This window comes from Molothrus aeneus, chromosome 8, assembly GCF_037042795.1.
Source record: "Molothrus aeneus isolate 106 chromosome 8, BPBGC_Maene_1.0, whole genome shotgun sequence".
Taxonomy (NCBI): Eukaryota; Metazoa; Chordata; class Aves; order Passeriformes; family Icteridae; genus Molothrus; species Molothrus aeneus.
This window is the reverse complement of record NC_089653.1, coordinates 9,331,845-9,355,568: the sequence shown is the minus strand read 5'-3', so window position 1 is coordinate 9,355,568 and position 23,724 is coordinate 9,331,845. Positions and strand designations below refer to the sequence as shown.

The window sequence follows — 23,724 nt, the reverse complement described above, 5'->3', positions numbered from 1 at the left end:
AGAAAGGACGACAGAGGGTGCTAAAGATCACACAACAGCCACCAGCTGTGACACCTCTCTCACAGCCCATGAAAGGCTCACTTTCTGCAGTCACATCCTAAGTAAGCAAAAGCATCACAATTTATTAACTCATCTCTCATTTCTTGAGGAATAGGAGCCTGCAGAAAGTAGATACTGCAACTAATTTTGAGAGTTAGGGAAGCCACTGCTGTCAAGGTCACCATTTTCCTGTACTTCAAAAGATCTTTACTTCTTGTTCCTAAATAATTTGTCTAAAACCCAAGCAAACGGGAGCAGGGGAGCAAACTATAAAATACACGTAGACATAATTTTTGGGGTAGACTTTAGCTAATTTACCATCCAGTTAGTAAAGGGATGCAGTCGTAGATTAATGCAATTTCAGCACTAAACTGATCATAACTTCTGGACCAGCTCAGAGCATAAGCAGAGAAGGTTCACACTGATTGTAAAATCCTATACATCCTTAAAATGCTATTTTTGAAAGAAAAATGCACAGTTAAAAGAGTTTTTTCCCCACACGCTAAGTCTGAAAGTGTAGATCCATTTAGCCTTTGGTATGTATGCACAGAACATGCAAATTGTTAATCCACATAATTAGGATTAAAATGACTTGCAACAGAATGTCTGATATCCCCCAGCTCTCTCCATATAACAGCTGAGGTAAAAGATCACTCTTACTGTAAAGAAAGGAACATTCAGTACACCTGTCTTTGCAAATAGTACACATACATCTCAAACAGATGGAAGAAAAAAATGCTTCATACGGATATTTTGCATTTCAATCACCTAAATAAACTAATTCAGCATTAAACTATTTTGTACTGTTTTCCCACTACTACATATTTTAAGAAAATTCACAAGTCTCGGCAGTGTCACACCTTAAGGCTGAAGTACCAGAGACCTGCAGTTAACCTCCTTCAGTCTTTTTTGCTAAGATATTCATGCTTAATTGGAATAGGAATACTGGGTTCATAAGGGGAAATAGCTCTTGGGCAAGGAACTAGGTAATGAATTCCAGCTGCTTTTCCAGGATTTTCCTAGATATAGAAAACAGCTTCTATAGAGATTCTGAAAAGCATCTAGCTGCATTCCTATAAACCATCATTCTCTTACACATGAAAATAATTCAGCATTATAATACTGTATCATGTCATTCATAAACTGGAAATAAGGATAAAATAAAATCATGCGTACAGCCCACTCTAATTCTACGTCATGTAGTCAAAATATGGGGTCCCAAGGAATTAGAGTATCTATCTCCACCCAGAATCCTTGAAGACCAGGAATAAGACAGTTGAAAGAATGTGGGGCAGACCTTGCCTTTTTAAAAGAATTACACAACACAGGTTAAGACATATCTCCCAATAAACCCCAATTTTTTCTGTTGGGCAGCATTCAAGAAAAATTGTAATAATTAATTAATCCAGATGTCCCTGATGCACAGCTGGTACATGTGACCAAAGGAGAAATAAACCCTGCAGAAAGAAGCAGACAGACACAGAATATCTGAAAGAAAACATGCCAACTCACATGCTATTCAGGAAACAACCACTACCACTACTAGCCTTTCAAAGCCCTCCATATTAAGCACCAGACTGTACCATAAAGTTTAGTCTGAGGAGAGAAAGAAAGCTTTGCCTGTTACGTAATGCATCAAGCACACACTACTGGCACTCATTTCTCAGCAACAAAAAAGCAGTATTTTTTTATCACTTTCATATTATACAATTCCTCTATTTCCTCTCATAAGAAGATTAGTATTTCTGTAGGAAATTTACAGGATATTTTAGCAATAGAATATCATAGTGTCCTAAGCACAGCACCATAAAATCAATTTTAGGCACATGCTTCCAGTAATCTAACTCCTACTTAAGAGGAGTGTGTTACAAATGCACTGCTGAAATGTGACAGATACCCATGCAGGTCAGTTTTTCTCAACCTCCTTTAGCTGAACCAGCATAAAAAAGTTGCCAAGTCCTTGTAATTTTAAAGCAGCCATTTCACAATCACTTGGGAATTCTTGTCTATTTTGTGCAAACATTTTAGGCAGATGATACAAATGACCTGACCCTGAACAACACAGATATTTAAGGAATGAGAGAGCAGACTTAGCCTTTGACTAAAAAAATGTCATATCTATTAGACTGAATGATTCTTATGAATCATCAAGAAGTCACACTGGGGGAAGTCAAAAGGTTACCAGTTAGGTGCATTACAAAGTGCCCACTTAAAGCACATACAATACTTTATCTGGGTAGTTCTCTCCACTTAGCTAACCAAACACACAAAAAAGAAACAAGCTGATTAGGGCTGACCTAAGTTTTCAACAATCATGAACTGATTTACTGTGTTTGATCTTTCACAAGCTTAGCATATATTCATGCTGATGTGAATAGCCACCACTCTTCTTTCTCCTTTTGAGACACTTCTCATCTTTCACTTGGCAATAGACAATTGCCAAATAATAGAATAGCAAAACTGAAAAGAGCAAGAACTGAATGCCTTCCCAGCAGCTCACAACTGAATAGCATAACTGGTTATTTTGCAACAAAAGACATCACATAAATTGACCCAGAATAAAGATAACTGCATTTAACCAGTTGTCAGTCAGATGATGGTCCCCACTTACCTGCTGTGGAAGTTCACTGATTAGGTACTGAGCAAATTTTTGCAACTGGTCTCTTTGTAGCCGAGACAAAGACTCAGAAACAGGTGCTCGTAAGCACACTGCAGATGCCTGAAGAAAGAAAAGGAGACACAAACTACCATTAATGAAGCTGTGTCCACCAAACTGATGAAGTGTCACAAACACTTGCTATGCTGATGCATACATACCATGCTTGGTCTTGATGGCCAATTATTTTTTCTCTGAAATTATGTAGCATGTTGCAGATAAGATGCAAATAAGCTGTCTAGGCTTTATAAAAACTGGTTTTAAGGGTTTTTTTCAAGGAAACTGATGCAACAGCTGTGCTTAAGATCTGTTGTTGCTAGCAATTGCAGAAATACTGGCAGAGACTTCACAAACAAACCTCTAAAATAGGACATTATCCCTTAAGCTTCTGGCAAATGAACCAGCTCTGTGGGGGACTGTTTCACAGAATCACCACCATCTCATTTATCTCTTTAGAGTTTCTTAATTCAGTCTAAAAATCTCTTTCCATATCTTAGAACAAATTAGATTATAAAAAAACCTCACCACTTGCTTCTTAACCTTTTTCACTCTACATAACAAAAATGTCCCACTTAAAATTTAACCCATACACAGTCAAGAGCAGTTTGATAATAAAGACTCTTCTGATACTATCTTGTCTACATAGAGCAACATATCTTCACTTGTAACTTACTACTGTCAGAAGTCAGTTTTTACAAACACAAAAATACTTTCACTGTCACTTTTCAGGCAGAGAAAGGATTGGAGGCAAAAGAATGATTTTTATCTTACACAGGGTCCAAACGTTGAGTGTAAATAATATAAATGACACTTTAGTTTTTAGCCTCATTCTCCATATCCACCTTTTAAAACTCAAACTAAAAATTCAAAGCAGAAACTGGTTTTTTTGCCAGCTCTCCAGTCCTAAATACAGAAAGTATACCAATATTCTGATTATTTCACAAGAGTATAAATTTAAGCCAATTACACTTGTCCATTGTGAAATACTAACAAGCTTCAGCAGGTTATTAGAACTTATTAAAGAATCTAGAGTTGATCATAAGCATGGTAGCTGTAAAATGTTCTGTGACAGCAGAAAATCTTCTGTTCTTACCATAATCAAAACTTAATCCTTTGTGCTTCTCAGCTTCCCAAATTCAACTGTATGCAAGACCAAACTCTCAACTGGTTGTATTTCATGTTGATTCTACACATTTTCAACTGAAGGTTGGTTAGGATATAAAATGCCTACTTTTTGCTCTATGGAAAGCTACATAGAATTAAAGCAGTCAAATAAAAACATAAACCTGACTGCTTGAAATCTTCAAGTCCAAATGACAGTTACCTCAGTAAGTGTTAAAATGAACTGGTGAACATAAAGGCCAACAGTGTTCAAAATTACTTTCCTTCTGCATCTGATCAAATAACATAAAGAGTGAACTTTCAAATCCTGCACTTACAAAGACTTTATTAAAAGAAACTATTCCACTAAGTAAGAGTGACCTTCCATTCGTGTTCTTTTCAGAGATGAAGAAATAATGAGTGATTTTAGCATTTAAATGAGAAATAGGAAGGGGCCAAAAAGCACTTGGTATCTACCCTTAGAAATCTGCACATTACCAAAGACAGTCTGCAGTTTAGGGCCTCACACAATTCAGCCTGCAGACCGCAACTGCGAGCAGACATCTGCACAGTCTGTAACCAAAAGGAGTGCCAAGAGCCATTTCCCTAAAGAGAGTGTGTGTTGCACAGAACTGCCCTGAGGAGTGCCCGGGAGAAGGAAGGGGAAGCAGAGCTGTGCTGGACGCCTACATTGTGGATGCGGAAGAGACAGAGCGCCACGACGTGAGCGCACCACTTGGCCCCGGCGCCGCAGGTGCAGCTGCACGACGTGATCCGGCACCGGTCAAACATCACCGCCACGTTGTACGCGCCCTTGGGGGGCACCATCTGCGGGGGCACCACAGTGGCACTCAGATGGAAGCCTGTGGAAATTCACAAGTGCAAAGTTACTCTTCAGGTATTTGGGGAAAAGGTTCAGCCAGCACAGAAACACAGGTATATGCTATTTAAACACTGAAACAATGTCTGGCACCAACATCCACGTAAGGATGAACATGCATCTAGAGTCTCCAGTACTTCTTTCTTCCCAACCAACTATGCCTAAACATCAGCAGAGAAGCATAATGTGTTGTAAGAGACTCCAACATACCAGCTTGTAATACATGAATTAATTTCTCTTATTATTTAATAGAGAAAAGCAGAAGTGGATAAAGTCATCCCTGAAAACGGTCAGGTTTTGTTTACAGGGTCAAAGCTAGACTATACATACACATTTTAGGCATAACCTCTGTGCTAACTCTGGCAGCAGTGCAGAACGGGCCGGGTGACTTGTTCAGAATTATTTCCAAGTCAATCAATTTTCACAATTTCACAGTCAACTAAAAAAGGCAGTACTTAATCTGAACACTTACTTTCACTTTGTGGCTCCAGAAACTACCCATTTGTCATCAGTTATGCACCTCCTTGCAATTTTGTTAATATCCCTTTTTTACAAATCATGACCTCAGAAAAAAAAACCAAAACCTCTTGCTTAGACTAAAACAATGGAAAGGAGAAATTTTAGGAATAACACTTGAATCTAGCCCCATTAATCAGTGACCATAAACAAATAAATTACGACAAAGGACTTCAAGAAGGCTTAGCTTCATGTAAACTCATGAACAGTGCTTATGAATTGTACTCATAATGCAGCTTCCTCTGGAGATGTTGCTCATCCAGAGGGACACATATGATCAGGAAAGGGCCAGCAGCAGCATGGATTATCTACCTGTCTTGAAGGTGCCTATCAGCAGTTAGTAATCCTCTACAGCAATGAGTATCAGCCTCAGAACCTTTCTGCTAATCTGGAATTCAGTTTTTGCAAAGCACAGAAAGCACCGGGGCATCAAAGTCATAACCAAACTTCAGTCTGGCTTGGGATAGATAATAGCTTTTCCATCAGGAGGACAGTAGTGTGGATTTATAATGTACTTCCATAAGTTTTTATTATGATAGTGTGAGATGATAAAAATAATGGTGTTCAGGAGTGCACATGACCTACTAAATTTATTCAATTTAAAATAATGTGCATCATTCTCCTCAAAATATAATCCCCATACCAATACAAATTTTCTCTTACCTTGCTTAACCTTTCTATTTGTCCGGTTCACCACAATTCAAATCCTCTCCCTGATGGGAGTGATTAATTTGATTAGTACACATAATGCCATCCAAATTCTTCAGCCATTTTAGCAATTGGAACAGAATCAAAACAAAGGAAGGCATTCACACAACATTACTGCACTGCTTATTACCAGATACAGTTCTAATTTATGTTCCACATTTGGTTAATACAACCCAAACAGTTCAGCTAGTCCTTCTGTTATACTAAAAGCAACTCAGAGTAATGCTCTGACTTTCACATAAGCAAATTAAGCATTTCATGAGTCGGAATTGTAGCAATTCTGTTACACTGCAACAAAAGAAATATACAAAAGGTGTTAGAGAAGACTGGATTCCAGCTCAAGCCCCTTCCATGACATTCTTCTTTGTATATGAAGACAGTTAAATGATAATGCAACAAGGGAACAACACTTAAAAAATGAGACAAAATTTAAAGAGCTTAGCATGACATATCACAAGCTTCAAATCAATCTGTAGCTTGACAAACATGTCTGACACTTACAATGCTAATTCAAGCAGTACTGCCCAGTTAATTCTTTTGCAACACCAATCTTGCGGTACTTAACAATTGTTTGTGGGCTGGCACAGGAAAGTATATGAGGAAAGCAATCTGGATTATAATTAATGGTTTCTTTTACCAGGAAAAATTAAAAGAATCACAGAATCTTTGAGGTTGTAAAAGACCCCTTAGGATCATCTACCTAAGCATTAACCTGGCACTGCCACATTCACCACTAAATCATGTCCCCAAGTTCCACATCAAGTCATTGCAACATGGCTTTCTTCATCACTGTTGTGATGTAGCAGCAGTTCTGATGCCCCTACAACAGTAACAGAAAACATACATCTCTGCTTAGAGCTCAGGAACTTTTGGGAAAAAAATGGGGAAAACAAGAGCTGAACAAAAGCTTTTACATGGAAGGCATTTTTGGACAGTTGTTTGTTTTAACCCAAGACAGCAGAACCTCTAAAAAGTGGAGACACTATTGAAGGAGAAGCCAAGTTAGAATCCCAACTAAACCTGCTGCTGCCTTCCTCAGCTGTTAAAAAGAAACTAAGACTATGATAAAAAAGAAGTCCCTGCAATCTACAACACACCTGTTTAAGAACAGCAATAATGTCTTCAGTGCAACAACGTGGGTATATGACTGCTACAAAGAGAATGGAGGAAGAAGGTCTACAAAAGCCAATTCCATGTGTATATACAGTAGAAAGCTGTAAAAAACTGGGGGTTTGAAATGTAGTGAAGAGGTGCTACTGTTCAGAAATCATAGATATGGATATGCATGCAGACAAAATTACTAAGATTATTTATGGTTAAAAAATAAATCTTAGACTACAAATGGAAATGGGACAAGAAGAGCACAAAGCACAAGTCAAGATTTTTCCTACTGAACACAGTATCAAAATGCACTGCTCAATCCCTCTCCAAATCAATTCCTCCCTCAAGGGCTGCTTGATTTCCTGGGCTTCCTTTCCCATTTGTCAGTGTATGAAACCCAACACTTCAACTACACAACTTAAAATCCTTTGCAGTGGACAAATGAAAATACATTCACCCCTTCTCTGCTGCCCAGCTTCTGGGCTGCTATCTATGGAGGAAAAAAACCACCACAATTAGATACAGTTCCTCTCCTAAGGACAAGGCAACCTTACTATTTAAACTAAGTTTCTTCCTTCCCTTCCACACACATAATCCTTTGTCAAGAATCACAGTTGCTTCTATGTGTCCTTGAGAAATTTTTCCCCCTGTATCACTCCCCACCTCCTCTTTTTCCCTACTCTTCTGCTCCCCCAAACACAGGTTTTGCATTAATATTCCCAGCCTTTGTTCACGTACATTGCTTTACACCTCCTCACCTTTTTAATGTATTACTGAAACAAGTGCTGACCACCAAGTGCTGCCATCTCTTTCTCTTTTCGGTATCCCCAAACCTTTATAGCACATGTCCCTTTTATTCACTTTCTGAGAGCTCTTTACCTAAATTTATTCATTTCTCTCATCACTGAGAGTTAAGTACTCCTGGTTCTAATAACTAAACAGGCCCACAGAAGCTTCTATCCCTCATCACATGAAAATACAAGAAATTTCCTAAATTTTCTTCTCAATATTATACAGTTTTTTATATTATCATTTTTCTTATTAGAACAGGCTTGGTTCCCACATGCCAAATAATAGTCTGATTCTGAAGCTCACACTTGCAGGAAAAAAAATCTGCATGGGATTGACACAGCCTACCTTGACATACTAGTAGTACCTTTATTTCACATAATGCCTTCTGGTCAAACAGCTGCCACTGAAAAAGCTATCTCAATATTCTTCTTTGCTTCAAAGGATTTAATGAAAAAAACAGAATCCAATTCTTTGTATAGATAAAATTAGCTTCTATAGCCAAAATACACGAAAAGAACAAGACAGTAGGAGAAGCTATAAAAGGTACTGTCCAACAAGAAGGATTTCCATCTGCCAAAATACTACATGAATAACTGTACAATTAATAAAACTCTTTTGTTACAAAAATAAACCTAGCAAACTTCCTCTGTGCCATACATGTACTTTAGGCATTGGTCATTTGATCAGACAACTAGAATGTCAAGTTCTCTTTAGCAATGAAGAATTTAAGCATTATGGAGAAAAAGGTATCCTATACAGTTTTTTGGAAAATTCTAAGACACATTAAGGATCAGAACATTTCTGACCATTTCACAGCTGGGCTGGTTGAGGCCAAAATAAAACATAGCATTTAGCTCCAGACATTACAAAGAAGACATGTGGCAGGGAGTTTCAGCTAAGATGCCAGAAAAGCTTGTTTTGAGACACGGTCATCGCACTGCTGTCCCAGTGCAGATATGCTTTTGGGACTCTAAGTATCTAGAGACGTGGTGCTGCACTGTCCTTACCTATCTGGAGAGGGTCTTTGACAGCCCTGACCCGGAAGAGCTGCTCCCCTCGCTGGAACTCATCTGCACTGCCATTCGCCAAGCACGAGTACAACCTGCAAGACACAAACAGAACCTGTCAGGACCATCTGCTTTTGAGAAACTTCACAGCATTATCCTCTTTGCTGACTTTTTCCTCTGGCTTTTGAAAAAACCTTGCTATCTTGAATACAAAGTCTAGGTCTCTCCTGCCATTTCAACATAACAATTCTACCACAAAAATCATTCGTCTCTTCCTAACTGGGTTTGTGTATAGCCACTGGCAGTTTTAGGAATTTCCACCTAAGGCTCTGAAATATAAATTCATTCATAAGCTAAAATTAAGCCTTCATATAGTATAGTATAGTTCAAGGTCTAATGTTAGCATGCCACAGTAAAAACTCCTTCTAGACTAATTATCTGCATGCTCTTGTGAGGTTTTTTTATATGTGTGTTCATCAGAATAATGAGCATGTACAACCAGCTGGCTTGCTCTATTCCCTAGTAGGTGATCTTACATCAGTACTCCTGAACTATCTCCCCCAACTGATACCTGAACCTTAGACAAACATATCCAACAACTTTCAGCAAGATTCTTTCTAAAAGAGTGTAGTATCACTACTTTGCAACAAAATTCTGAATGCACAGTTACATGGGTAGACCTCCTACAACATAAAAGCTTCAGCAAAGCTTAGAAATAGATCTAAAGGCAGAAAATCTTTGACTATGTAGTCACATAGTTAATGTGGAAGCATAAGAAATATAGTCATCTGACTATATCAATTCTGATCACTGATGTATTCAGCAAATTCTGGTTCTCCTACTTACACAAACAAAAGGATTGCACAGCACACTGAGCAAGCCCTCTTTGACAATTTCTGAGCCCAGTTAAAGCTCTGACTCCAGCAACAGGTTCAAATTGGAAAGATGATTTTGTAAGATTAACATAAGGACAAAACTCCACAAGCTAGCCTAGCCTACTGTTAACCAAATTAAAGGATGCATTTATTTTTTTATCCTTTACACATAGAACCTAGACATCTACGTGGTTTTCCTGGCACATATGCAAGGCAGCTCACCTCAGAATAAAACCCCATATCACAGCATATCCCACAGTAATCTATCCATGTATTACAAAAGGCACATGAGAGCCACAGAAGCACCAAATACACAGGACATCAAAAGGACAATGATTCTCCTTCAAGTGAACAAAATCTTTTCTTAAGCATCAGTGAAAAATAAATAGTATTTATTACCTGATATCCTCCTCATTTTCTGGGAAACTCCAGAAGGCGATTCGAAGCTGCAGTTGTTCAGGCACTGGAGGATAAACTTTCTCCACCACCTCAAATGGAATGTGAAATGCAACCTGTTTTGCAGAGAGTTCCACCAATGGGATCACCAGCCCATCTAGAAAGACAAGAAACAAAACACAATTAGCCATTCAGACAACAAAACTTGTGAGAGGCTAAAGAGGTCAAAGCTCTTCCACCTTCTCTTTTATCTCACGTTAAAGACCATTTTTGACAGATAGTAAAGTCAGCACAGAAATCTTTTGAAGAGTTTTGAAGAGTTGTCTGTCAGCTCTATGTTTGTTTTCAACCACTCAGGGCACAAATCCCAAAAAACAGTCCTTGGCCAAGAGAGCTGCATCAGCCTAGCACTTTGTCTCCTGCCAAAACTGACATTGTTCAGAAAGACTTAAGGTAACCAAGTATTTTCCCACACATTTCTGTCACAATGTGGCAGCGACATCCCCTGAATTCCAATAGTCTACACAAAGAATTAGTCCAACATATATGCACAAGCAGCAACGGAATGGTTATCCAAGAACTTTAGTGTTGACTTTTTTTGACAACGCTCAGTATTCACCTATTTACAAGGTTTTTATTTCAATTAGTATTTGTTGGTTTATTTCCTTCACCACCACCCTTCATTTGATATCTGCCTTTATACTTCAAGCACCTTACAGAAGCAACTGGGAATTTACATGTCAGTGCAGTGCTGACTACACAAAGCTCATGAGGATCTTAAGGCAGTAAGAGCTTTATATAAATATATTTAACCATCACCTTTCTACCAAATTAACTCCACTTTTTATGGTTTTTACCCACAGATGAAGATTTCCTATCATCTGGCTACAGAACCCTCATGTTTCTGCTTTGCTCTGACCCAAATTACACTTTATACAAAATGCCAGACTTGTCATATCTGCAAGTACATACATCCCTGCTGTACTGAGCTCACCTCCTGATCCATCACTACAGCAGCCTTGGTTGCCCCATCTTCCAAACCCTGATGCCAAACCCCTAATTAATTCAGATATTCAATGTTATGTCTCTTTGCCTCCCTCACCAGCCACTAAAACATGACTGGAAGCCAGGACATAAACCAACCTGGCATTCAGCTTCCCCTCCACACCAGCCTCCAGACAGCATATCCAAGGAAAACTTAAGCCCTGATGTGAGTAAGCACTTTCTCACCCTCTGCCTAGAGACACCCTCCAGTCCCAGCAGCTGGGAAAGACAGGAGAGGAGAGGGCTTTGAAAATGCATGCACACAGCAAAGCAGCCAACATCTCCCCCAGCACTGAGCAGACCCAACAAGCAAAAGGATTACATAAGTATGGAAAAAAACATCAAACATCCACATTTAGGATTTTTTTTTTGCAGTGAAATTAGATTCATTAGTTACTATTCCATTCTCCCAGATAGAGTCAGTCTTTTGCCGTCAGGGTTGGTTCTCCACCACCAATGATTTTTATGTTATAGATCCAGTCTCTATTTTACAGTGCTATAATCCCCTTCACAAATGTGAGAGAAGCAGCTTATAAAAGGAGTGAAATTGGAAAAAGATGTGCCCCTTTCTCTACAGCTAGCAGATAAACAAGCTTTTAGCAGAAAAGTAATTTCATTTCCACATTTGACAACCAAAACAGGTGTAAAGCCTTTAATCAAGTCACTAAAAAATACACTGCTTTTAATTAGTCCCTAAAAAGTGTACTGTTTCTAATTAGTACAACACAGTCAAATTAATATCATTCCTGCTACTACAGTAGTAGTAGATACTGCAGAAAGTCCAAATTGAGGCACTTTCATACTTGAAATTACTCTGAGCAATGAAAGGAGAGGTATTTTGCATGGTTTAAAATGCATTTCTTCTATAGAGGTACTCTACTCAGTTATCTCATTACACAATACTAGAAAAGAGATTAACACCTAAACAACCTCTACAAGCTAAAAGGCTCAGAAAATGATGTCAGTATTGACTGAAACACCTGTACATTCTTTTGAGAGCTGCAAGCCTTCAGCCTGGATGGTATTCCTTTTTACCATTCCTTTCTATAAAGATCTGGTGCTGGGTATGAAGGTTAGATTAGAAATACTACAACAGAGACCTCATCTGCTCCAGCACAAGTCTAGCACAAGCCAGTCAGCTTGACTTTAATAACTGTACAAAGTAAGGTAAGGTAAGGCTGACTTGGCACTGAACCCATTAACTGATTCATCAGCTGTACCGTGTCAGTAGTAATGAGCAGAAGACAGGTGGCCAATTATGTGGCATAACTCAGAGCACACAGCTGAAACATCTTGGGAATAAGGTGAAAGCAGTAAAACCTGCAGGGGGAAAAAACCAACCATCTTACTTATAAGACCATGCATGGTTCTAAAGTTCAGAACTTTCAAGAAGGAAAAAGAGAGATTAAAAAAATAGTAGAAATTAACTGAAAAGTAGAAAACAATTTGTCAATCATACTCCAAGGGTGTGTGAATTCACAATAGCTACCCTGGCACACATGTAAATGCCAAAATGAAAGACGTTAAAGTGCCCTAAGTTTCAAGGAGATAGTCACCCATGTAGCCAAGGTGAGACAACCCTAACTGCAATATGGCTCAGAGCAGTCTTAGAGGGTCTTTTCCTTTTTTACTCCTGTAAAGTCAGCTGGACAGTCCTACTTTGGTGCTAAAACTAGACTTCAAATACTCTCATCTGAGTCCCAAACAAAGAGAGATCTATTCAAGAAGTTTATTTCTGGATACACAAATCTTGGGTTGGTGGATTTATACCTACTTGTAGGTAGATTCATACCCACTTGTACCAAGAGGTATTATCAATAAAACAGACAAAAGGTACTCTCAGGTTCTATAATAAATATTTTAGCAAAGAAGGAAAAAGGAAGTCTGCTAGAAAAGTAAAGGAGAAAGCACCACAGCTTCTGCTCATAAAGCAAAAATAAGTATAGGAAGGAAGACTGCAAATTTAATATTAAAAAAAATTAAATAGCAGTGAAGTTAAACTCTTGAGACAAAACTATCCAAGGGAGAAGATAATTTTAAATTGTGGAGCAAAATTAGCATGAATCGCTATTTGTTCTTGGAAGCACACATGACCCAATCAGAAGAAAAAGCACATTTAAAATCTTGGAAGAATAGAGTCACAAGTAAAGCATAAGCAACCTGAAACAATTCTCACAGGCTAAATGACCAAGAAAACCCAGGTCTGGAAGGGATTTTGAGAAGCCATCTAATCTATATCTCCTAACCAAAATGCAAGATCAAGCATATCTGAACCATTCTGAATAAATCACACCCCATTATTTACCATCACACAACATGCAGCTTTCATGAGGACTATCCTGCCCTTTTTGCTACTGTTTTGCATGAATTACAGGTTCAATTTTTACAGCCATTTTGTAAAAGCTGAAACCTTGCATAGATGTAATTATTCCTGCTGGAACAACAACAACAACAAAACACCTGACCCCAAAACAGCCAACACAAGCTGTGCACACAAACCTGCAATTTCACCAGCAGAACAACTTCTGTGCCAGCAGGACTTACCACACAGAGATGAATGCGTAGCAGTTGCTTAACCTTTCCTATTAGAGAGTAGGCTGTAATAAGGTGCAGCCAACAATTACTCATAAGAACAGATCATGTTCAAAATGATGTAGCAGTATTCCTTCAGCAGAGTAACCGAAAAACAGAGAAGAAACAGCTGGAATAATCAGCAGAACAGGACCGTGAGAATACCGAAGAGCTATTAAAACACAACAAAGAAAAAGCAACTGGGCTAAACACTGAATGTATCTGTTATCAGGTTATTTCCATTGATTACTTTCATTTGATACACATTCTAAAAGTAAAGTATACATATAAGTGAATGAATACAATGCAAGTGAACAAAACTCACAGCAAGAGATAAGACACAGTACAAAGACAGGACACATTGCTTTCCCTAACTTTAGAAAAATGGCATTTTAGGCTACATTCTCTTTTAAGAGATGAGTCTACAGCTTTGATGTTACAGCAATCCCTGGTCCCTATCTGACCTTTCGCCTCACCTTTCTCACTGGCTTCACTCCTAAATGTAACAAAGAGTAACAATGTAATATAACTATACACAGAACAAGAAGATGAAGAAAATTAAGTGAATCACCTGTGATATCAAAAGCTAGTGAGAACAGTAAAACTAAGAGGAAATATGCAGAGTTCAATCTTGACTGGTGAAGGAGGTATGGGGAGGGTGTTACAAAATCTGTTTTACAAATCTCATTTTAAAAATAGTAAATAACACATTGCTTTTTACAGGATTTCCCATGTAGAAACATAAAACTGTTACTGTAGAATGCACATACAGGATTTCTGCTTGTTTAGTTTAACTGCCTGTCAGTAAAATGCCCCTTGGCTTAAGCCAGTGATACACTGTCTCTCTGATACCACTTAAAATCAAAATGTGCTGACAATTCTCAAACAGGCAAGCAGAGGAAGCATTGCATTTAATCATAACATACATAAACCAACTCTTTAAAAAGATTTGTTTTCTTACTGTTTTCTGTACATTTCCTTCTAAAATTCTGCTGTTGGTTTTAGTTTATTCTCTTGCTCTTTTTTTTCTTTCTAGACATTTATTCTGAGTTGATGTCTTTAAGAAGTAGATGCCAGAGAAATACAGTCCTTCAGGGCTCAGACCTGGCAAGAAATATCAGAAAACATCACCTTTGTCTTTAACTCTGTAATACTTGAGGGTGAATGCTGTGAATGTATTTTTAAAACAGTTTCCCAAGGTGAACATTGCAAAATGACACACAAGCCTTTTAATTAAAGATGCACTTGTTTATTGCAAACAAATTATATCCAAGGCATTTAGGCCATTTATACTTCTTTTTCTTCTTCCATTTTACCATATAATCGGCATCTTATAAAAGCAACATGTCTATTAAAAATAGACAAAATCCATCTCTGAACTGCAGATAAGCTACATAGTATGTACCAGAAGCATTTTGCAAAAGTCTGAAAATAAGATACTTTCTCTTGCTTTAAAGGTATTTCTCATGCAAAGCTCCATCCAAAAGGCACATTAATTTTAGTTCCCTATTCAAAGAGGTGTTCATTAAGAGCAGAACTGATAAATGGATCACAGACACACCACCACAGTTGGTTTTCTATCACACTAACTTTTTGCCTCATTAAGTTCCAGCCCTACAAAGTCAACAAAAAGGGAACATCAGAAGGGTTGAACTAACATCCTTGCAGCCTACATAAGCAGTAAGGGTCACAAGACACAGTTCTGCTTCACATCTGCTTGCTGCTCTGTGGCTTTCAAGCACAGACTTGTGAGAGGAGTAGTAAATACTTACTATACAGTTCCCCAAACTTCAGGCAACATTATTAAAAAACACAGCCCATTTACAATGCACTAGGTACATAATATATAGAAATGATGGAATATTAAGAGCATCCTTGAATAGTCTTAGGATTACAATCCTGGGAGAAAATCAGACTAAGTAAATTTAATTAAGGTTCATGGTCCAGTCACAAACAGGACAGCTGTGTTTTCAAAGAGATAGAGGAAAAGTTCTCCACCTAAGTGGAAGAGATTTTTCAGCTACTCTGTGCCTGTAACTCTTGGAACACAGGAAGTGTTGTGAACCACAACCACCAAGCTCCAGAAGAAAACTACTTAACATAAAAACACAACTGAAATAACCAACATAAACTTAAAAATTTCAAAGAAAGAGAGGTAACATAGAGGTAACAAGCACTGAAAACAATTCAACTACTTACCTTTAAACACCCATACCAAAATGGGTCCAAGTAAGGGGAGAGAGGATTTGGAATAGAAGAGTGGAACTAAATTGAACACCATGAGAAACTTCCATTGTAAAGGCTCACAGATGAACTGCTGGAGCAGCTCTGAGGCTATACCATACAGCAAAAGACAGATCAGCTACACATATGCTGAGAGTAGACCGTCCAAAGAAGCACTGTAGATAATGAAGAAAACCTGACTCAAGATGGCCTTTTTCAGGCCAGTATTCAGATACTTACAACTAGGGATTAATTTCTCTTCAAAAGATCATCAATCTCTCAGCTGCATATGATCTCTTCAAATCCCACAGCTGATCTCAGTGGTGTTCAATGAGAACACACTCATCACAGACTGCTTCAGCTCAGCTGGAGATGCTGGGTTCTTACAGCAGCCCAGCAGGCACAAGGACTGAGCAGACACCAAGAAGAGGTACCACTTTCTTCTCCCACATACAACAAGGGAACAAAACCAAGAGGCAAGACAAGGGGTGAGGACCCTGAAGCTGAACCAAGACCCTCCTGCATCCGAACCTGGCAGGTGAATGGACACAGGGAGCTGCATCTGCACCCAGTCATAGTCTAGCTTGACTACAAGCAGAATGAAGCATCTGAAAACCACAAGACACAAGGCAATATTCAAATACTGACTCCCAGCTGTCTTCAGTTCGCTGGTTTCAATTCCCCTGCTTCAGATTAATAATTCCACGCCATTTTGTACAAAGGGAAAAAACCCACAACGTTCCTTTGTAAGTAAAAACAAGCAAACCACAGTATTGCTAAAAAGTAGAAGTTTTTCTTTCACAGGTTAAGGAAGCTAATGCGAAGATACAGGCTCCTGATTCCCCAACTATTTGTGCAGCATCAATCTTAAGAAAAAAAGCAACTTCTTTACACTGAAATACTTGCTGTAGCGAGCTATACTTGTTTCTCAGATAATACACACCCCAAACAAATTCCCTGCAAAACACCTCAGCATTCACAAAGCCAGCTGCAACAACAAATGGAGAACAACAGTCTTTGGTGGAATTCATCTGTGTGAGTTTTTCACACACTGTGACAGATCAAGAGGGTTAGACAAGACAAGAACAGGGATCAAGTGATGGAGATAGGATGCTACACATCCTACTGCTGACTTACTGTTAATCAACCTTGCTCAGAACACAGACTAGAGGGAACATTCTGACCTGAGGGCTCCCTTGGTTTTGTTTTCTCTTAATGTTTCTGTACTTTTAAAATATCCACATACTCATGGCAAGCAAGCACAACTAAAGAATTGATCTAGCAAAAGCAGCAAGGACAGGACACTGTAATGCAACCCTCAAGTATTTCAGGCAATTAGCCACAGGAAAAACTCTAAAAATATGGTTTTATCCAAGAGGGTTGTATGGCAGGATGATATTCTCATCATGGAAGAATGAAAATATTTATATACACACACACACATATACACATTTTTTAAAAATCAAAAAACATATTCATAGTGAGAACTAAGTGATCAACAAATGAGCAAAACGCTCTGGGGAACAAAGCAAGAGACACTTTGAATCACAGGTACACTAATTTGTTCACAAAAAGAAATCAAACAAGAAACTAGCGGGATTATTTGGTTTTCTTTTTCTGTCTATGCAATTCACTCATTAAATATGCACATTAGCCTTCTTACTGCCTGTAAATAGTGCAGAACTCTCAATTAAAAATTCAGGCTTTTTTAAAATTGAGAGACAAATCTGCTCCTCTTATTTGCTTTTATCTTTCTCCTTCTCCATTGCTACTAGCCCCATAAGCTTACTAACAGCACTAAAACCCTAATGGGATCTGTGCTTACAAGACCTTCTTATATCTCTTATTTCCTCAGCGAGAGTTATGCAACTCTGTCTGATCACATAAACATTTTGCAGCAGTAAAATGACATTGAAAATTATGTCAATGAGTTGCAAATGCAGAGATGTAGGACCATGTTGAAAGCAAAAATAATTTGGGGGAGGCCTACATCAGCCCTAAGCCACACAATGACATTTTATGTATAAAACAGTTGAAAAGATGAATAAGCAACATAATTTTTTCGTTAGCATTTAATGGATAACACTGATGAGATTCATAGCCACAAACCATTAAAAAAAACAGATCCCAGATGGGCAGATTTCTGCAGTTTCCAAAGTAGGAAACTTCACACTTAACTGACAAAGTGCAGCACTACACAAATTCCATTACAGACATCACAACATTTTAAGAATGGCAGTTTTTTTAACCCAATGCAAAAAGGGCTGTTTTATCACAGGAGGGTGTCCAATTCACCCACAAAGTCTCTGCTACCTGCAGCAAAAGCCATAGCAGAGTCAAATTTCATCTGAATGCAATTTCTGCAAACTGCTTAACAATACATCACAAACAGCTCCTATGTGTAAGTCAAAATATTTAATGGCTCAAATTATCTTTGGTTGCAGGATTTGGACTGCCCTTCAAAATGAGAGAAGTATATTCTTTAGCTGACAGCATATACATATCTCCTGGACTCATGATTTCTGCCTCCAAGATGAAGATAATTTAGGAAGCTATAATTAGTTCCTTCTATAAGGCAGGCCTTAATATACATTAAAATATCAGAAAAACAATACTTGTATTTTATTAGCACACAAGCCCTGTAGAATTGCAGAACACAAATGATTGCAGATTTAGAGGGCTGAGTGGGTGGGGAATCTTTTCAAGTGTCAGTAGTTCTAAATCTGCTAAGGCTTGCAGTTCCCTTCTGCACATTTCTGACAAACCCACTTCACTATGGTTTTCTACAATCACTCTCTGTATGTATACAGAGTTAAAAACCCCACAACTGAAAACCAACTGACTTAACTTTGCTCACCTGTGCAGAAATGACATTACCACAGTGTTAACATTGATCAGAGAGACTGCACCTCAAAACAGTTTTTGCTAATGAACCTGAGCCCCCAACAGAGGAAGAATGCCACGCTCAGCACAATTCCTGCTGTTTTAATGTTAGACTGATTTAAAACTATTTTATCTTAGGTCATTACTTTTAAAGTTACGTCTTTAAGCATTCCAGTGCCATGCCAACTCCTGGTAACACATTCACTTGACTTCATGAGTCAAAAAAAGCCCTAGAAAAAGGAAAGCTGGTTAGGTTTTACAATGGTTAGCAATAACTGACCAGAGAACTAAAACTCAGAAGATGCACAATGTCTGTTTAATCCAACATTAAGATTTCTAACACACTAAGAATTTAAAGAGGTGCATGTCTGAAAACTTTTTGCACTCTGAAGGTCAGCTGGCTGAAGAACAGATTCCCCTTCTTCTCTTACAAAAGCTCTCTGCGCTATGTCCTTAAAGCATCATAACTACAACATTCTTACTATATTACAAACCAGATCTCTACAAAGAAGACCATTTTATTAACATCTTCAGAACTATAGTTCAAGGAAAATATAGAAAGCTGCAAGTTACATTTGGTAATAAAGAATATGTTTGATGAGGGAAAGGGAAAAAATCCATTATTCGTTTCCATGACTTCAGGAAAGGAACATCGGCACATTTCTCCAACACTAACTTGAAGTCCTAAGATCCAACTCACCTATGTTCTGCCTAATATTTCAAGATTTTGTTGCAAAGGTGTACAATGCACCCACAGAAAACATCTGCTCTGAGAAAATGTAAGGACCTCTTCACACAAAACTCCAATCTAGACCAGAAAGGTGTTTTTCCATCTAATTTTATTGCTAATCCTATGCAATAACTGTGAAAATCTGCACAAGGCTATGTTCATGAAATTGGAATATTCTATGGCCTTTTTTTTCAACTCTCACCTACTCTAACATGACTGAGATCCCAAAACTCTGATACCAGTATTAGGCAGGTAATGCAGCATTCCCAACTTGAGAATCACCTCTGAAAATTCAGACAAGAAAATTCTTATTTCAAACCTTTCCATTTCCTTCCCTAAACAAATTTATTCATTTCATAAAAAGAGCAGCCTGGGCAAGCAACTGACAGCTGCTAGAAATCCTAAAATAAACAGCAGATTTTTGTAAAGCAAGACAGACAGTGCGACAAAACACTGCATTCATGCCAGTGCTGGCCAAGGTTTCACGACAAATTGGGCAGCTTGCATTCAAAATAAGTCTACAGCTGATGGAGCAGATTAGCTTCAGGCAAGTCATTTCCCCTGCACTGTTACTCCTTGCTCTCTCACCCCATGCAGAAAGAATTCTGTACAACCAGGATTGTGCATTCAGAGCACAGACATCAAACAGCTCCTGCCTCCTGAAAGCAAGACTCAGTATTACCAGTTATTCCCACTCCTGCCCCACACAAGGTATTTCAAAAGCTCAGAATTCAAAATTTTTTCCAGTGGCCTATGACCAAAAAAAAGCTACAAAGACCGACACAGACCAAATATTTTTCTGATTGTAGATGATGGAACACAAATATAAATCAAAGTCTGACTTCACCACAGCTGAGAATCAATCTCTATCAAGAAGTATGGATATGTTTTCAGACACAAAAGGAAGTAATACAAAACACCATGCAACCTCCACTACTTAGTGTGCTGGTCTCTACAGCACCATCCTTAGTAACCATCTTTAAGTATAACATGCAAAATTAATTCCTAACCAGCTTTTTTCAAATGTCTAAATAAATGCCAGAACAGTATCACTTGGCCTCCAAACAAATGCACTGGCAAACACTGAAGAGGTGCATTTACTGAATGTATCAGCATGTCAGGAGGCCAATTTTTGGGTGGCTGAAGGGAAAGTTATCATCTGAAAAGAATAAAGGATAAGCATTCTCACCTCTAGAGTAAAAAAAAAATTAAACAACTGTCAGGAACTAGAAGAAGGTATCAACGCTTAACATCACCAAATGGAAACCAACAGAGGTTTAAATATCTATTTCATAAATACAAGAACTTAGATATCTAAATTCTTTTGAAAAAAATCTTACCTGACTCCTTTTTCTTTCCTTTGGTTTGGTAAAAATCTCCCCAAATCTAACCTCAGGCTTCATGCAAAGTAACAGAGCTCAGTCTGCAATGTCCTTCAGTTCCAGGCTGTCCCCCCCAGTCCCAAGGCACAGCAGAGCAGTCCCAGCCTGTCTGAACCCCCCTGTTGGACACGAGCTTCCAATGCTGGCAGCACCCAGCCTGCCTTGAGCTCTCAGCCCCTAGCAATTACATTTTCTCCCACTCGAGGTAAAGTATTCATGTGATCATATGTTAATAACCAAGAGCTGGAGAGAGTCCCTCTTCTAACAAGAAATAAACTCCCTTCCAATTTCTCCCATCACCTGCAGGGAGAACAAAACAAGCTAAACAAAACTGGGTACAAAGGCACATATGAAGCAGGAAGGCATCTATAGAATGTTTACAGAGGAAGGGTTAGTTACAAGCATGTCTATTATTTTCAGTGCACAAAAATAATACCTAAAGCATCCCTGAAAACTGTGAGGCACGGATTAACTGCAGTCCATTGCATGAATTTGGCAAGGCAGATGAATAATATCTCCCAAGATCTTCCCAACATCACAAGACTGAAGCAAAGTCAACCATCTTCTCAAAATGTCCCCATGCACTACTGCTCTAAATGCAAGCAAGCAGTCAATGAAACTTGGAGAGATTTTAGGTCAAATACAACCTTCTCTGCAAGACATGCATAAAAAGCCTAAGTTACAAGTATTTTCACCCAGACCTCTGGTAAACAAATTTACCAGTTACATTTCTTTCTTCCTCCTGTCTCAGCATTCACTGACCTAAATATGAGGTAAGAAATGAAATTACAAGCAATATGCAATAGGAACTGTAAAGCGCTCAGGAGAATTGCTAAAAGATGCCCTATAGGCTTCACAAATGTATTCGCTTCTCAGAAAAATGGTAATTTCATTTGTACACCTATTAATTACACACTACCTGCAGGAGTACCATGAAGATTCAATGTCAAACCCTGACCAGGTACTTTCACATTAGCAATCATTTCCTAAAACCATGGAACTTGGGTATTCAAGCCATCATTAGGCTATTCAATTAGCCTCGAGCATGGATTAACAAGACTTCATGTTGGTGCACGATCCAAAGGATGAGACAGATGTGATTTTACCACCATAAGAATTCCAGTACAGGGATATTAAAAAGAAAATAAAAATCAGTCACAAAAAGAATCAGTCTCAAGAATCACAACTGGTGATACACAAAGGCAAATGGGAGCATATGCAGAGAACAGTAAACCTGAAACAAGACACAGACAGATTCCATAAGGCCATACAATACCCAATATTCACAGGTTCAGAAACTTTTCTGTACTCAACCAAGAACCTCATTTTGTCACACACATTGACAAGATGCCATCAAGAATGGCCCTAATGCACACAGGCATTATTTTAATAAATAGCTCTAAGAAAGAGTCTAGATGGTATCTTGGTACTTTTATTTTAAGTCACTTTTTCTTTCCTTTTAACTGGGAGACATGCTCAAAGCAGCATCTTTAGAGATCTCAAGTCTAATGAATAGAAAAGCCACACTTAACTTTTTCCACTGGTTTATCTGTGGGGAGGTTTGGGGTACAAGCAATGCTAATTGAATTTTAAAAGATTGGTGTTTTCATGTTCAGGTCTCCACCAATGAATTATTCATGTTTACCAGTATTTCTGGGTAGCAAAGAACGATGGCCATCCGTTTAAATTTTTCATCTCTCTGGACAGAGGAAGAAGCCAGACTCAGTGGCCCAGGTGTTCACCTGCCCACTGCTGCAATAACCCATCACATAAATGTCTTAACTTGGGAGAAAAAAGTACCCCTGGATGCCTCCCTGTAAAGACTAACTGCTTGCAGATAAATTCTGGGTAATATTTCTTTTATCATGCTACCTAGTTATATTTTTGTAAAAAAATGTGGACTTCTTTTTTTGTATTGTATTTGGTCTCCAAGGTCCCTCTTCTTCCTTCTGTCAACTGTGTTCTCCCTTCCAGCATCCAGCTTTTCTCCCACAAAAGGACAGGATTTCTTCTGAGGACAAATATTTTTCTTCCTCCCTCCATCTTATCAATTTATCCTTTCCCTTTCTTTTACAAGCCAATTTTTATCCCACAAGAGAAAAGAAGCATGAAAGCCCTACTATATGTTCACAGTCACAAGATAAGCCTAGAAGACAAAAGAAAAGCTAAACAGTCACTGAGACACCAAGAAATACTCAGGTTCCCCTACTTCCAGCAGCTGAATGAGAATGTTAAGATTTTGTTCAAAGACACTACTCCTGCAATCTTTTCAGGTTTCCTCCTTCTGTGGAAAGACAATGTCTTAACTTCCAATTTTTTTTCTCACACCAGCAGAGATTAAGGTAAATACAAAAAATCAACACAAGCTTTTTCCAGCTTACATATGTTCAGCTTTTGCCTAATTGATACTGGTAAATACTGATGCCTTCATTTTTCTTTTTTTTTTCTTCCAGCAACCTAGAAACACTAATAATGATTCATTGTAGAAGATATATTTTTAATAAAACTAAGTACTTTTCACGGCATCACTTTTTTCAAAACACATAATTCCAGAAGATTTTAATTAATAGGTATATTGCAACCTGACAGAGCTCCTTTGTTTTACTCTTTTCAAACAAAGACAGCACATTTCCAGCTGTATGGAAGCAAATATAGATGAACTAAAAATAATCAAAACAGCAAAGTTTCCACAAGCCTTGCCCATAATGTTTAAAGCACATGGGGAAATGTGGTCAAAGACATCACTTCCAGTCTTTTCTGTTAAAAATGCTACACAACTACCCACAGCCTTGCCAGAAATAAAGAAAAGATGTATCAAAG

The 23,724-nt window shown here is 38.3% G+C and overlaps 1 protein-coding gene across 2 annotated transcripts in view; it reads right to left on the bottom strand.

Moving 5' to 3' along the window:
- ZSWIM8 (zinc finger SWIM-type containing 8) overlaps positions 1-23,724 on the bottom strand; it is a 54,393-nt gene that overhangs the window by 24,057 nt on the left and 6,612 nt on the right. For both annotated transcript variants that reach the window (XM_066554716.1, XM_066554717.1), the window contains exons 2-5: positions 10,075-10,228; positions 8,801-8,895; positions 4,487-4,659; positions 2,651-2,758 (exon numbers count right to left, since the gene is read on the bottom strand). In XM_066554716.1, coding sequence (XP_066410813.1) covers positions 2,651-2,758; positions 4,487-4,659; positions 8,801-8,895; positions 10,075-10,228 — 530 coding nt within the window. The remainder of the gene's footprint in view (positions 1-2,650; positions 2,759-4,486; positions 4,660-8,800; positions 8,896-10,074; positions 10,229-23,724) is intronic.